This window comes from Zingiber officinale, chromosome 6B, assembly GCF_018446385.1.
Source record: "Zingiber officinale cultivar Zhangliang chromosome 6B, Zo_v1.1, whole genome shotgun sequence".
Lineage (NCBI taxonomy): Eukaryota > Viridiplantae > Streptophyta > Magnoliopsida > Zingiberales > Zingiberaceae > Zingiber > Zingiber officinale.
The window spans coordinates 75,249,257-75,265,276 of record NC_055996.1 but is presented as its reverse complement, the minus strand read 5'-3'; the positions used below and the strand labels follow the sequence as shown (position 1 = coordinate 75,265,276).

The 16,020-nt window shown below is 41.8% G+C and overlaps 1 protein-coding gene across 1 annotated transcript; it reads right to left on the bottom strand.

The window, feature by feature from the left end:
• Positions 1-3,582: 3,582 nt before the first annotated feature.
• LOC121990297 (FT-interacting protein 7-like) lies at positions 3,583-6,534 on the bottom strand. Its single transcript, XM_042544459.1, has one exon. It carries the CDS (start codon positions 6,424-6,426, stop codon positions 4,051-4,053), a length of 2,376 nt encoding a protein of 791 aa, XP_042400393.1. The 5' UTR covers positions 6,427-6,534; the 3' UTR covers positions 3,583-4,050.
• Between the last annotated feature and the right edge of the window lie 9,486 nt (positions 6,535-16,020).

Below are 16,020 nucleotides of genomic sequence, written 5' to 3'. Positions count from 1 at the left end.
AAAATCAAGTGATAACATTGTTTCCACTTATCATTTATATATTCTAATCTAATCAACATTGATCAATCATATTACACGTATCCCATCTAATGAACGAATCATTATTAAAATGAACTAATCATTTTTCATATGAACTAATCATATGGATATATGAACGAATCATATCCTCATGAACTAATCATGTTATGAAATAAACTAATCATTTCCAAGTTTGTTAACATATAATATAACTTTTCATTATATAATTCTGTTCGTACATAACGACAGAAATTATTACATAACTCAAAAACTAGATGAGTTAATACTGTTCATACATAACGACAGTAAACAGAACACTAATAAACTAGATAGGCCAGCACTGCTCCCACTAGGACAAACACTAGTGCAGTAGCTAATATTATCTCTATTAACCTGGACCCGTTTGGGATAACCTCAGATGGGGCAGCTTCAGGATTTTCCATCAGATCCATTTCTGAATCTTCCTCGAACATTTCCTGGTCCTCTTCAGACTCTTCAGGCTCTTCTTCACCCATATGGTGAAGTAGTTCCTCGCACAGTACTGAATATGTGACACGTCATTCTTGACGCCCCCATATATAGTCCGCTATTATCCTAGGATACTCTAGCAATGAATGCATCAATGCTCAGATCCTATAACTGTCCATGACTGGAAACTCTTCGTGCTCAAGTTTCCAAAATAGTCTATCAAGCTGTCTAACATGTCCGTCGACTCCATAAGCAGACTTATACTCTATCTCCTGAATCTCCTCTCGAAGTTGGTTTCGCCGCACTTCGCGACGAGTCAATGTGGTAATCGTCCGTGCCATCTGAAAAATTGAATTTAAATAAGTCAGTACAAAACTGACTAACCAGTACAAAACTAGTTTAATTCAATTTATACAGGCATACCATCATTATAAATCAAGAAAAAAAAATCTTCTCGATTTCTAGGAGTTTAAGTCGATTGACCCATTAGACCGGTCAATCAGGAGTCCGGATATTAAACTTAGTCTATTGTCCTCATTAGAACTAATCTAATTGGACCTATGTTCTGTTATTGTTTAAGCTCATTTGAGTCAATCTTAGACTTATTGATCAAACTTATGTCCGTTTGATTCATCCAATTGCTCATTGGATTAAGTCTAACCCATTAGAACCAATCTAATCTTTATATGATCAAATCTGACACAACAGAACTAATCTGGTCATATTTGATCAACCCAACTTCTGAAATCAAACTCACCCCCAATTAATTCAATAATAAACGAACTGGTTAAACTAACAAATAATTTGAACCAGATCTAGATATCATTGAATCAAACTGGTCTGCTTAAATCAATCAATAATTTAAGCCAGATCTGAGTTTGATTGGACAAGTTGGTAGGATTCTATTTTCAGTAAATTGAACTATAAATTAATTAAATATTTATTTATTAATTAATAATACATTTCTATATGTATTTAATTAATTAATAAAAATATTTAATTAAATCTTTAAACTATTGTTCATGATCGTGAAGAAGAAAGAATTAAAACATGCATGCATTTTACACGTTTTTTTTTCTTTCTTCACTGTGCTTCGTCAAAAACATACTGTTCATCCTTTTTTTTCTCTCTTCAATCGATTCTTGAATCGATTAAAAATCTGAAGCACTGTGCACTACGATTTTGAATCGATTCATGCACAGTGTTGAATCGATTCAACACTGTGCTTCGTCAAAAGCGACACTGTTCGTGATTTTGGATCGATTGAAACGAAATTTCAATCGATTCAATTCAATTGAATCGATTGGTTAATCGATTCAATTGATGAATAGTGTTAGTATTCATCTTCTTCTTCGCGACAAAAGAAAAAAAACGCGAGCTTTTTCGGGTCGATTTTCATGCTTTTAAAACCATACTCTGATACCATTGTTGGTCTTTTGAGAGCATGAAACAGTAATAAAACAATACAGTAACCACTCACAGTGACCTCCCGAAGAAATCGTCGAAGAACCGCTGGAGACGTCGCTGCTGCTGTCGCCGAGAAGATCACCTCACAGAACCTCCTCGAACTCTTTCACGAACCAAATCTCGGCCTCTGAACGTTCTCTACTGCTTGACCAAATCTCCTCACAACCCCTCTTTGATCACCTTCTGATGCGCTCTCTCCAATCGACGATCGACACACTTCTCAAAGGCTTGGACGCACCTTTATAAGAAGGTTGAGGAAGACGAAGGAGAAACAACGCCTCTTCGTCTCCTTGGCGTTTGCAGCAAAGAGAGTAACGAAGGGGAAACTATGCCCCTTCGTCTCCAGTAACGCCCAACAATTCTAATTTCTGAATTTCTGTGTGAATCAAGATTGAGGAAAGGAAGTTTTCGAATCATTGACTTAGGTCCATTGTCGAATCCTACTTAGCAGAAGAAATATAAGAGAAGAGGTACTTATGGCAGAACGGGTTTATCCTATCTTTTACAATAAAGTGATAAATGGAACTGCTATGAAATCACTTATTAGTAGGTTAATCGATCATTTCAGAATGGTATATACATCACATATATTGAATCAAATAAAAACTTTGGGTTTCCAGCAAGTCACTGCTACATTTATTTCATTAGGAATTGATGATCTCTTAACAATCCCTTCGAAGGGATGGTTAGTCCAAGATGCCGAACAACAAAGTTTTATTTTAGAGAAACACCATCATTATGGGAATGTACACGCGGTAAAAAACATTACGTTAATCCATTGAGATATGACATGCTACAAGTGAATATTAACAAGAAATGAATCCTAATTTTCGTATGACTTATCCTTCTAATCTAGTACATATAATGTCCTTTTCAAGAGCTAGAGAAATGCTACATCAATTAGTGGGTATGATAGGATTAATGTTGGATCCCCAAGGACAAATGATTGATTTATCCATTCAAAACAATTTACGTGAAGGACTTTCTTTTATAGAATATATAATTTACTGCTATGGAGCTCACAAAGGAGTTGTAGATATTGTTGTACGAATATCAGATGCTGGATATCTCACACGTTGACTTGTTGAAGTAGTTCAACACATTATTATACGTAGAACATATTGTGGTACTATCCGAGGTATTTCCATGAGCCCTCAAAATGGTATGATAGAAAATTTTTTTGTTCAAACACTAATTGGTCATGTATTAGTAGACGATATATATATATTAGTTTGCAATAAAGATATTGAGATTGGACTTATAAATAGATTCATAACCTTTCGAGCACAACCAATATATATTAGAACCCCCTTTACTTATATGAGTAAATTTTGGATCTGCCAATTATATTATGGTCGGAGTCCTACTCATGGTGACCTAGTCAAATTGGGAGAAACTGTAGGTATTATTATAGGTTAATCAATTGGGGAATCAGAGATTTAACTAACATTAAGAACTTTTCATATGGGTGGAGTATTCATAGGTAGTACTATCGAGTATGTACGGGCTCCTTCTAATAGAAAAATAAAATTGAATGAGAATTTGATTCATCCGACATGTATCCGTCATTTACTCTATCATAACCTTCACTCAAAACACTACTAGCAAAAGGCAAACTCCTCCCTCCATCTAGTAGTAACATGGAAGAGATAAATTAGTAGTAACATGGAAGAGATAAATTAGGGTGACTAGTAGATAAGTGGACGAAGAGTAAATTACATGGGGTATAAAATTTTAAGCCATTAGCCCGAGGTTCAGCCCCTTAACTTCAAGGGGCGAATCTCCGTCTACTTACTGCTATGTGGGCGGCGGTGGTGGTGGTGGTGGTGGTGGTGGATAGTCCTTCCCTGCTGCAAAAGGTTAGAACCGCCAACCCAGCGGCCCCCTCAACCCGGCCCCACAAGTATGAGAGGGAGTAAATCACGGTGAATACGGGCCCAGCTATGACATGGTGGTCTCAGGTGTTTAGCACGGACAGATATTGATGTTATCGCATTTGCTGCCACAGACCCTCGACCTCTCGACTCATGCTGCAAGAATTCATGTCATAACCAGTTGATCTCGCCCGTGGGGGCAGTGGATAGTCCTTCCCTGACTCTAAAGCAAGGTGTCGGTCCTAGCCGGCAACCGCCGGAAAAGGTTGGCCGCCGTCGATGGCATCTTCTTCCTCAACTTGGGATGCCGCATCACCCACAGTCCCGCTGCCAACGCTACCAGCCTGAACTCTATCGCGTAGAGAGTCACCGCCGCCACCAGGCAGAACGCCATGAACATGACCGTCGTCCGTGGATCTCTCCACGACAGCAGCTGGTGCAACCTCTCCCCCTGCGTAGCCACGTTCCCCGCCTGTACCTGTACATTCGTCGCCAGATTCCTCAACTTGAAGTACCTCGCGTGCACCACCTCCGGGCTCCTCGCCGTCGGATACGTGTCCAGCTCCTCGTCCAGCTCTTCCGGATTCACCTTCTCCACGTTTGAAACCTTCGCGTCCATGTGCGGCGGCTTCCGCGGACGGAATCTGTACCTCCACGCCGCGATAAAAACCATGTAGAGGAGCGCCGTCGGAAGAACCGACGCCGGGAAGCAGACGGCCAAGAGGTACAGGACGTGCACCAACAGAGTGGTTATCGGGTTCGCCCAATGGCACACGTCGACGAACCACCCTGCGAGCATACGCACGCCCGAGAAGGCCGACAAGAGACGCTGTAGGTTCGCCGTGCACCGCCGCAAGCTCCACTGATGCATCTGCGATTCCAGCATGTACGTCACCACCTCCCTCCTCAGCGGCGGCTCCATCCGGCCGAGACGGGCCACGACCGCGTTGGCCGCGTGTCCGCGGAGCGCCGCTTGCTGCTGTTGCGAGAGCGGCAGCGGGTGGGAGTAATGCAGCTTGGGGAGCAGGGGCTTTGAGTAGAGGAGCAGAGTGTTTAGTGTCGAGGTGATGGAGAATCTGACGGAGAGGTGGATATCCCCTGTTTTCTTGACGCCGGAGGGTTGAAGCACCAGCAACGGGTACGAGTTGGAGTACACGCGGTCGGTTTCGAGAGTGGAGAGCCGAATCCTCACTTTCCCGAGCACAGAGTCTCTGTTTCCGCCGCCGGCGGAGTCGTCGAGTTGATTGTTGTCGAAGACGGCGACAGTGAGCACTGTGGCGTGGTCATACACGTCCCAATTGTACTGCTCGTGGAACCGTGGGCTCAGATCAGAGACGGCGGTGCGCGTGCGCACCCACTTGTGGCCGAACTTGGCGACGCAGTAGGCGTCGCAGGCGCCCTTCCCGTCGCGCGTCTTCGTCGGCAGGAGCCCCTCCGCCTGCAGGACGCCGAGCTCGAGCACGCCGACGGGCTTTTTCCACAGCTGCTTCGCCGATGGGCGAAAGTCGCCGGCGTACTGCACAGGCTCGGCGCTGACGTGGTAGCCGCCGTCGAGGCTGACGCGGGCCTGGACCTTGCTAGCGAACTTGTCCGCCTTGAGCTGGTCGACGTCGACGGCGAAAACGGGCTTCTTGAGGTCGTACCACTTGGGGCGGACGTTGCGGTCGTCAGGGCGCTTGTTGATGCTGGTCAGGGGGAGGTGGACGCGGCCGAGGACCTCGTCCTTGGTGGGGCTGACGCGATCTTCTACGGAGAGGAAGAGAGTGTCGTTCTCGAATGGCTCAGAGGCCACGAAGAAGAACACCTCGTTCCAGGTGAAGATGTTGGAGCGGGACTTGATGGGCTTGGTGACGAACACTTGGCTCCCGAGCTTGGCCTTGCAGAGCACTTCAGGAATCCTGTTCTCGTCGGAGACGAAGACGTCGTGGGCGTTGATGATGTTGACTCGCAGGTACCACAGCCGCGGCGCATGATACACCTTGGACCGGTTGTAAACGCTGTGGATTCTACGGTCGACGGCGGGCGTGACATCGGGGTGCGTCGCGAAGGGGAAGGCCTCGTCGGCCTGCGTGCCGAACCAGACGGCGAGCATCAGTTCGCCCCTCTCCAGCTTCCTCCCTGACGCGTCCTCCAACCGATACCATTCCGGCGCCAGCGGGCTTTCCGGCGGCGCACGCGTCGGCACTTCGACGATGTCCAACGCGACGCGGCCGACGAAGTCGTCGACCACGAAATCCTTGTCCTTGAGCTCCACCACCAGGCTGGAACCCTGGACCTGGTCCTTGGGGACCGCGAACACCTCGTTCCACTCGGGGCTATGGTTCTTCTCGAAGTGCTTCGTGACGCACTTGAAGTTGCCGAGCACCACCTCCACGTAGGGGTCGAGGCTTCCGGTGAGATCCATGGCCGGCAGGTCGCGCGCCTTCACCACCCGCACGAACAAGTACTCCATCTTCTCCACCAGGTCGAAGGCGGCAGCCTTTCCGCCGCCGCCGCCGCCTCCGAGGAGAGGGTTCGTGTCCTTTAGTTGGAAGTCAGTCATCGGTGGGAGGAACGACGAAGGGAGCGTCCCTGCGGCGCCAGGCATGTCGGATTTCATATTGCACCCAACTTGTTCGACCGAGGGTCTAAGAAAGAGAGTCGTTCATTTTTCTGGTGGTGGTGACTAACTGAATGGATTTATGGAAGGTTGCAACTTGTTGCTCAATGATGATGCAATACAATAGCTCCTGGATTTAGTGTCTAGCGGAAGAACGTGGAATTGTCATCTAAGTATTAATCCTCACAGTATGTTTATTATGACTTACTTGATAAGTAAATGAACCAAAAAAAAAAGGTTGTCAACATTGCATAAACATATGCAACTTGATAAATTATACACAATCTACAAGACTTATGCTTTAGTCGTCTTAAATTAGTACAAAAAAAAATATGACACAATTAGACTAGTTGTTGGCCATGCATACATCACAAATTTGAGAGGAAGATGAATTTAATGAAGGAAAAGAAAATGGCGGTTCAATTGCGATCGAGTTGAAGTAGAATTGAGATAGAGCTTGGCCAAACTTAAGTTGACTAGATATATAATTATATGTAAGTAGAAATATTAAAAAAATTTAGCGGTAATTGATATGACAAGTTTTGACTTAATTCGACTAATCATAAATTTCCCTAACTACTACATGTCATCGCTTACCTATTCTTTGATCATTGACCCACAATCGAGACAAATTGTGATATGTTTTTGTTAGAAATATATTTTGCATATTTGGCCACCTTAAGATTCAAATTCACATATATACCATCAAAATACTTATCCCTTTAAAACGAGTGATTCAGAGTTGTAATTAAAATGTGAGAGTAGGAAAAATGATAAAAAAAAATAAGTTGCAAGTCCGTGACTGAGTGATTGGGGCCCTTGGAAGTGAATGCACTCGGAGTATCCGAATCACTTCCAGATGCCTCAACCACTCAGTCATGGACGCGTGTTGCGAACGAGTGGTCGGAGACGATAGGACTCTTTTATATATATACCCTAGCTAGATGACTAGTTTAGTTAGAGGATGAGATGATATAGGAAAAATATATTGGTGCAATTTCTCTTAAGTCAAGGTTAACTAGGTTGATTAAGCTTGAGTTAGCTCAAATTTAAGCCTTGATGTTTGAGTTTCGATGTTTGACAATATATAGATATTGCAGAAGCAATTCTCCATATGGGAGACTGACGGTCAAAGGTTGACCAGAAGAATCAAGTAGGTCAAGGTTAATCAGATACTTGATTGGGAAGTCCTAACTAGAGGTTAGGCAAAGGCAAGTCCAACGGGAAGATTGACAGATTAAGAAAATCCAGGTGGATCAGTGTTGACCGGACACTTGGTGTAAAAATCCTACTGAGTTAAACTAGACAATTGGAAAGTCGTAGCGAGTGAAGCTAGGCAGATGGAAAAAATGCTGGTGAGTAAAGTCAAGTGAAAAACCCTAGTGAGTAAAGCTAGGCAGTGAGAAAGTCCTGGTGAGTGAAACTAGGTAGTTAGGAAGTTCTAGTGAGTGAAGCTAGGTAAATGAAAATTCTGGTGAGTGAAGGTAGGTGGGAAAGTCCTGGTGAGTGAAGCTAGACAGTCAAAATCCAAGTGGGTCAAGGTTGACCGAACATCTGATGAGTGGAAGCCCAAGTGGGTCATGGGTGATCAGACACTTGACATGAGACGGTAAGTCCAAGTGGGTCAAGGTTGATCGGACACTTGGCATGAGGAGAAAAATCCAAGTAGGTTAAAGGGTTGACCGGACACTTGGTGACGAAATCCCAGCATGTCAAGTTTGACTAGCTGCTAGGTAATGAGGAGTCCTAATAGGTCACAGTTGAGTAGATGTTAGACATGAGAACCCTAGACTTGAGCTAAGCAAGTTAGGGTTGGTCAATCGATCATGTGATCGATTGAGTGAGAGCCTAATCGATTAGTCGATCTTGATTGTGACAGTGCTGCAACCAAAGGCAGCCCAATCTAATCGATTGGCGGTCATTCTTACAAGCACAGAAAGGTTCCCAATCGATCAGCCGATCGATTAAGCTACTCCCCAATCAATCAGTCGATCGATTGGGCTAAGTTTTCTCGCGAGATTGTGAGGTAGCTGGGTCAATCGATTCTGGGTCTTCTGTGAGAGCACAGAGGTGTTCTGAATCGATCAGTTGATCAATTGAAGCATCCCCAATCAATTGGTCAATCAATTGTAATATGACAGTTGCGCAGGTTGAAAGCTTTGGACAATTGTGATCATTGGGATCTGACATGACAATCAATTGAGAGCATGTCCAATCGATTGGGACCCCTAAAAGCGTAGATACAAAGGCGATGACTAGTTCAAACGCTACAACACTTTCACCAATTCTTCTCCACCATTGTCGTCGGTTCTTGAAGCTTCTTGGAGACAAATATTGTTGCACTTCCAAGGTTCAAGAGGTGATTATAAGCTACAAGAGATCAGGCAAGAAGAGGTTTTTATTGTATTTGTGTACATTTACTTCTTGTTTTGAGTTGTATTCTTATGTGAGCTTGTACGAGGTTTCTCCACCTCCGGATTATTCCGAGAAGGAGTGTTTTCATAGTGGAGAGTGTGCTTGGGTGTGGATCCTTGGATTCATCACCTCTTCCTGAGGTGTATACCAAGTAAAACCTTGTGTTAGTATTGGAGGAGTTCGCTTCGAGTATTTCCGTAGTAAAAGATCATCATCGACGAAGCGAGGGAGCTATTCACCCCTAGCTTTGAAGTGTCCCAACAAGTGATATCAGAACGAGACCATTTTTCACTGGACTCGTCGCCAGAAAGGGCAAAGAGCTAGAGGAAGAAGAAGTTAAAGCTCTAATTTCAACAAGTCAAAGACTTTATCAAAAGAGTTCAACTTTAAGATGAATTTATGAGATGGACTCAAATATGACACAAGTATATCTCCACCATTCACATCTACAAGCTTCGATTTTTGAAAATCAAGAATTGAAAACTTTTTCATGATAAAGATAGAGCAATGGTTTGCTTTAATGGAAGACTTTCAACCTCCAACAAATGACAAAGGAAAAATCATCAACAAGAGAACATGGAGCAAGGAGCAAATTCAAATATGCGAGGTCAATGACAAAGTGATCAAATTGTTGGTCAACTTATTGTCAAGCAACATCTTGAGCAAGATTGAAGAGTATAAAAATGCTAAGGAATTTTGGAGCAAGTTGGCAAAAATTCATGAAGTTCCCTCCATTGTACCAAGTCAAGAAGATCCATCCTTAAAGGAGTGCAAAGATACAAGTAAAGGAGCATACTCCTTGTTTGATGTGCATGAGAATTCGAAGGTTGAGGAATGCTCAACATCCGATGATGAAGATGAAGAGACATCCATCTCAAGGATTGAGGAGTGTCGACCATCAATGCTGGATCAAGAAGAAGCTTTTACATTCAGATTAAATGGAGAATCAAATGTCACTCCTACAAACAAAGGTATAACAATTTCAATTGTTAATAATAAAAGTCACATTATTTATTTTGAGTGTAGCGAAAATGAACATTGCAAGAGTAAGTGTCCAAAATTGACCAAGAAAAATGGTCATTTGACACCTAAGGGTAAGGAGAAACCCAAGGAAGTCAGCCTCGTTGTAAGAAAAGGCAAGGAGCACATTGAGTGCTTCTCTTGCAACCAAAAGGGGCATGATCAAAGTCAATGTTCTAACGGGAAGAAACTGATGAAGGTCAAAGGGGGAATCTCAACTCAAGGGGGAGCTACTAAGAGCAAACCCAAGATATCATTTATTGATGCAATCCCTTTAAAGGTAAATCCATTACGATCACACAGATATAGAGGGAGGTACATGCAGGTATACAGACGTTAGGCGCATGTTGGGTAAACACCAGGTCGTTAGTTCCTGAGAATCGACCTCTGGCCATTACGACAGAGATGTCATGCGCCTACCGTCTGCGCTATGCCCTGGGGGCAAAAAAAAGCATGCTAGGTCTAATCTTTATCATTTCAATGCTATTTATCATGAAAATAGGAAGCATGATAGAATTATAGAAAAAATATATCATATCATACTAGAACAACTTTCCTAAGGGTAAAAGTTAGAAAATTGCTTATGCAATAACTCTAAAGATTTTAGGTATATACCTAAAAGTAAAAATACCCAAGAAAATCAAGAAAATTCCAAATCTAAATCCAAGGATTTAAGGATTAAAAATCAAACCTTTGAGGTCAAGACTTGATAAATTGGAAAAGACCTTAAAATGAATGCAAAATAACTTTAAGGGGTCAAATGAGCATAATCTAGGGATAGATAAACAAGAACCATCCAATGGTAGAAAGAGTTTGAGCTACAAATCTAAAGTCTAGAAGGATGTGTTTTCTTATCATAGAGTTCCATATAACTATAGGACTAACCCTAGATCTAAGAGTCAAGTCAAGGTAATGATGAGTGTGCGACTATCACTCACTTAAATCAAATTAATTAATTTCTAATATAGCGAACCTCTTAACCTACGCTAAGATAGTATAACAGACGACTGGGTTATCTCTCTCACGGAACTAATGATAGGACGTTTGTTTTTAGATGGAATCAAACAATGGGGGTTTTGTTTTAGGGTTGTTCTCTAAATCTAATGCAATAGATGAAACTCTAACTAACCAACAATGATAAAGCTATAGCAGTGTCACTCTATGCTACGGAAAACACCATAAACATGCATACAAGAAATTAACCAACTATCCTATCTAACCATTGAAGATTTTCTTACACCACATTGTCACGCTACAATGTAAGAACATCTATCAATGGGCATAATATGAAATATAACAAAGAACTCAAACATGCATAAAGAAAGTAACGGTTAAACAAAAGCAATTGACTAAACTACTTAACAACAATTAAATAAAACCTAACTATGCATAAAAGTTAAACCTGTACGACATTGTCACGCTATGATACAAGATCAACAATCATACATAAATGAAATTAAACAAAGTATGAAGCTAAACAATCAGACATGCATCATGAGGAAATAACACATAGATCAAATACAAAAGTAAACTAATAACTAAATATGAAACATTCTTGGAGTTGATTACAAAAGAGTGATTTGGAGTTAAAAGCAAACTAAACTATCCAAACCACTCTTTTGTAATCAACTCCAATCAACTACCCATCGCCGTTACACGAAAAGCCCAGATCTGGAACCCCCAGAGCCGGTGAATAGCAACACAGCGACCAACCCTTTGATCTACAACTCCCAACAGCATGAACCACACACAGTTGATAGCTTAGACAAAACAGGGGAAACAACACAAAATCAGCATCAACAGGGAATCATCAGAATTCCAACAAGACAGAAACAAAGACAAAATTCCAACAATAAGAGGAAGAATTTTCTGTCGGAATTGTGATGAGTTGAACAGTGATGTTCTATTAGAATCCTTTGTCTCTCGATGGAATGCCTTGCCAAAGCAGAAGATACAGTGAAGATAATACTAGCTCTTCTTCTACTGGAGATGGATACACACTGAGTTTGCCGGAATCTACGGCTTCCATAACCATATCCACAAGGAGTCCGTAGTAGCCTCAACGTCAGTTTCAGAATAGTACACACCAGAGAAGAATATGTGAAGTCGGCTACTTCTGTTGGAAACTCCGGCATTCGCAACCACGTCGGTAGAGGAACTTCTGAGGTAGGGATGGAGAAAGAATTCCTTACTGGAGTAGAACCACTTCGGTAAGGAAACCCTAGATGGACGCCGCATAATCCTTGAACCACTCGCCAGATTTGTACTGAGTTGAGCATTAGAGGGTCTTCGCTAGGGACTCCCCTGGTCTTTGGGTGCTGATATTTTGTTGGCTTGTCTCTGTGCGCGCAAGAGTAGAAGGAGGCTTTTCCATGGAGTAAAAGGTCTTCTACCAGTCAAGCACCAATCCACCATGCCTAGCGCGCCATCTTTGTAGTTTTCAAATAGAATTATTGTTAATCCAAGGCAATGAAAGTACACTAAGAAGAGCTCTTTCTTAGACAGAGTTAGAGGCAGAGCAGCCCATTACACCAATTGAAAGCTTAAAATCAAATTACATAATATGAAGATTAAAATGAGCATGTTGTATTTGAACTTCGAGCACTAGGACTCTATTTATAGTATACTGGTTGAATCTAGCTGTTTACTGACATGACACTTCCTGGGCATCTGGACTCTATCAAGTCGAGTCACTCTGCAATGGCTTTCTCCAACTATTCTGGACTTCTCAGGCGCTTGGACCCAGTCTAGGTTCTTAAAGTTTGCTGAGGTGGACTCCGCATGCAGATCCTCTTCGACAATGGCTATGTTGACGTGGCTGCCCTTCTCGAGTGCATGGACTCGGTCCAAGCGCCTGGAAACGGTCAACTTAGAAGTTGACCATTTTCTCATCTAGTTACTTGGGTGATACTCTGACTGTTCAAAGTTGAGCTCATCCAAATTCAACTTCGATCTTCTCCTCGAGAAGACTTCCTCCTGGCTTCTCGGCCCTCAGATGCGTCGTGCGCGCCCTTCTCATCCACCGGTGTACTTTTCCACAACTCCTCATTCCTCGGATGCACTAAGCCAGTCAATTCCCTTCCCTTGCCATCATTCTCGTTTATTGCGTCTTCCACTCGACTTCTTGTGTTCCTAAGATCTTATATACTTAGACACAAAACATCAACTCCATAGAGTCTAACTTAACTCAATTGATCACATTAAAACTAACTTGGTATACTTACGACAATGACTTTAGAAAAGGATGAATGGGTCATGTTGGATCGAGACGCACATGAGAAGGGGGGGTGAATCACGTGGTTTTCATAAGCTTATTTTTCTATTTTGAAATCAAAGTAAGTGCAGCGGAAAACTAAGTAAGAAAGTGAAGTAGAAAAATAAGCAAAAGAATACGCATACTGTTTTACTTGGTTCAGAGCCTTTGACGACTTCAACTCCAAGACCCAGGTCCTGCGGACCTATCGTTGGGTAATTCACTAAATCCTCTTCCAGAACCATCGGAAGAGTAATCAAATACAAAGAGAATTGGAGAAGTATAACACACTACACTTCTCGTTTGTTGAAAGTAAGTACAGTAAATTAAATTAGGTTACCAAACACTTTTGTAGATGGTCTGCTTTGAGCTCTATGTTTCGACGGCTTCTCGGTGGTAGTCGAGCGTAATAGAGTCATAGCAGGGCAACAACAGTAAGCCGGAGCAGTCGGAAAGTCGATCGAACGTGTAGAAGCTTACATAGAAGTTGTTGAAGAAACCTTGGGTGAAACATCCTTTTATTGAGTATGGAAGACACCTTCCATAGCTTTGAAAGCGCCTCCAATGTAAGAAATTTGATCATAAACCACCCTCTCCTTATCTGTGACGAAATCTGAATTTTATCCTGCGGAAGGGCCTTCTATGACACTGAAGGCACCTTCTATAAATAGTGCGAAGACACCTTCCATACCATGGAAGGTGTCTCTGACACTATTCACCCGAGGCCTTTTGTGATTCTTTTACCCTGCAAAAAGTGTTAGTCCAATAACTTGCAAGACAATATTAGCACAATAATAATAAGAAGTAGTAATTTGATCCTGTCTCCCCGAGACTAGGATCAAGTCAGGGTTTCAATTTAGGTTTTTGAAATAGACCTAAATTGGACTGACGCCTACTGTCCCTTCGAACGGGGATATGCCCTCACTTAGTCACTCTCCTCTAGTGACTTACCCCTACTTACTGGATGTAGAGTTACCTCTAGAATCACACATCCGGACTTTGGGAATCAAATATCCCAACCTACCGGAATCGCACATCCGATCTTTTCCAATAAGAAATCACACATCCCGACCTACTGAAATCGCACATCTGGTCTTCTCAATCGGGGATCGTACATCCCGACCTATCGAAATCGCACATCCGGTCTTCTCCAATCGAGAATCGCACATCCCGACCTTTGCATGAACCAACATCTGGATTTCAACCTGTCGGGAATCGAACATCCCGACTTACCTAAATCACACATCCAGTCTTCAACCAATAAGGAATCGAACATCTTGACTAGGGTTAGTCAATCCTGCTCACTCGGTAACAATGTTAGATCGCAACACATCTAACTTTAACCTATTTGTCATTTATCAAAACTCAGGTTTAACCATTGGTGCCAACTATACCAACATGTCATTCGTATAAGGCATTTCCTCTTCTGGTTGATAGTAGGATATAGGGTGAGAGATAAAAAAGATAGCTTTAGGGGTCACACCCAACAAATTAAGGAGTGTTATCCTCCTCGACTGCCCATCTGTGACGTGCATCTACGATTGAGTGGTTGGGATGCCTGAAAGTGATTCAGGCACCCCAAGTGCATTCCCTTTGGGGCTCCTGAATCACTTTCGGGTGCCTCGACTACTAAGTTGCTGGTGGTCAATCGAGTAGGATATCAAGTTTCATATATATAGGAAATTGATATCTAACCTGACTGCCCGTCCACAATGAACGTCTGTGACTGAGTGGTCGGGACACTCTTAAATGATCTAGTTTAGGATTCCCGGCGTCCACGCCTGGTGTACGTGCCTAGGGGCATTGTGGGGCCCACACAACGTGGGAGGTGCCCTTTCAAGGGGTTAACATGCCTAGGGCTATAAACGAGCCGAGCTGAGCCGAGACAAACTTTGGGTTGTTCAAGCTTGTTTGATAAGGTAACCAAGCCGAGTCGAGCCAAGCTTAAAATGAACCAAACTTTTGAAATGATTGTTCAAGTTTGGTTTGGTTTATTTTTTATGAGCTTGAGCCTGTTTGAAGCTTGACTTGGTTTATTTTTTATGAGCTTGAGCTTGGTTTGTTTATATGTTATCGAACTCTCAATTCAAACTTGGCTTGAGCTTGGTTTAAGCATGGTTTTAGTTTGGTTCATTTAAATATTATCGAGCTTGAAATTTAAGCTTATTTGATTATTTGAAACTTTTAATTATTTGATTGGTTATTGAGCTTGATAACTAACTTTAATTAATTATTTAATTTATTTTAATTTATTTTATTATTTATTTAGCATATTGAAAAGAGTTTTATTAATGAATATGGTTCATGAACATTGTTCATGAATATTGTTTACGAACATTGTTCACGAATGTTATTCACGAACGTTGTTCATGAACTTAATGAGCTTGTTATTCACGAACGTTGTTTATTTTTTATGAGCTTCAGCATGTTTGAAGCTTGACTTGGTTTATTTTTTATGAGCTTGAACTTGTTTGAAGCTTGGATTGAGCTTGGTTTGTTTAGATGTTATCGAACTCTCAATTCAAGCTTGGCTTGAGCTTGGTTTAAGCATGATTTTAGTTTGGTTCATTTAAATATTATCGAGCTCTCAATTCAAGTTTGTTTGATTATTTGAAACTTTTAATTATTTGATTAGTTATTGAGCTTGATAATTAACTTTAATTAATTAATTAATTTTATTTTATTATATTATTTATTTAACATATTAAAAAGAGTTTTATTAATGAATATGGTTCATGAACATTGTTTATGAATATTGTTTACGAACATTGTTAACGAATGTTATTCACGAACGTTGTTCATGAACTTAACGAGCTGAACATATATGCGTTCAAGCTTGTTTGTTTAGCTTAACGAGTTGTTCAAACTTGTTTATTTAATTAATTTGATGTATTGAATGAACATAA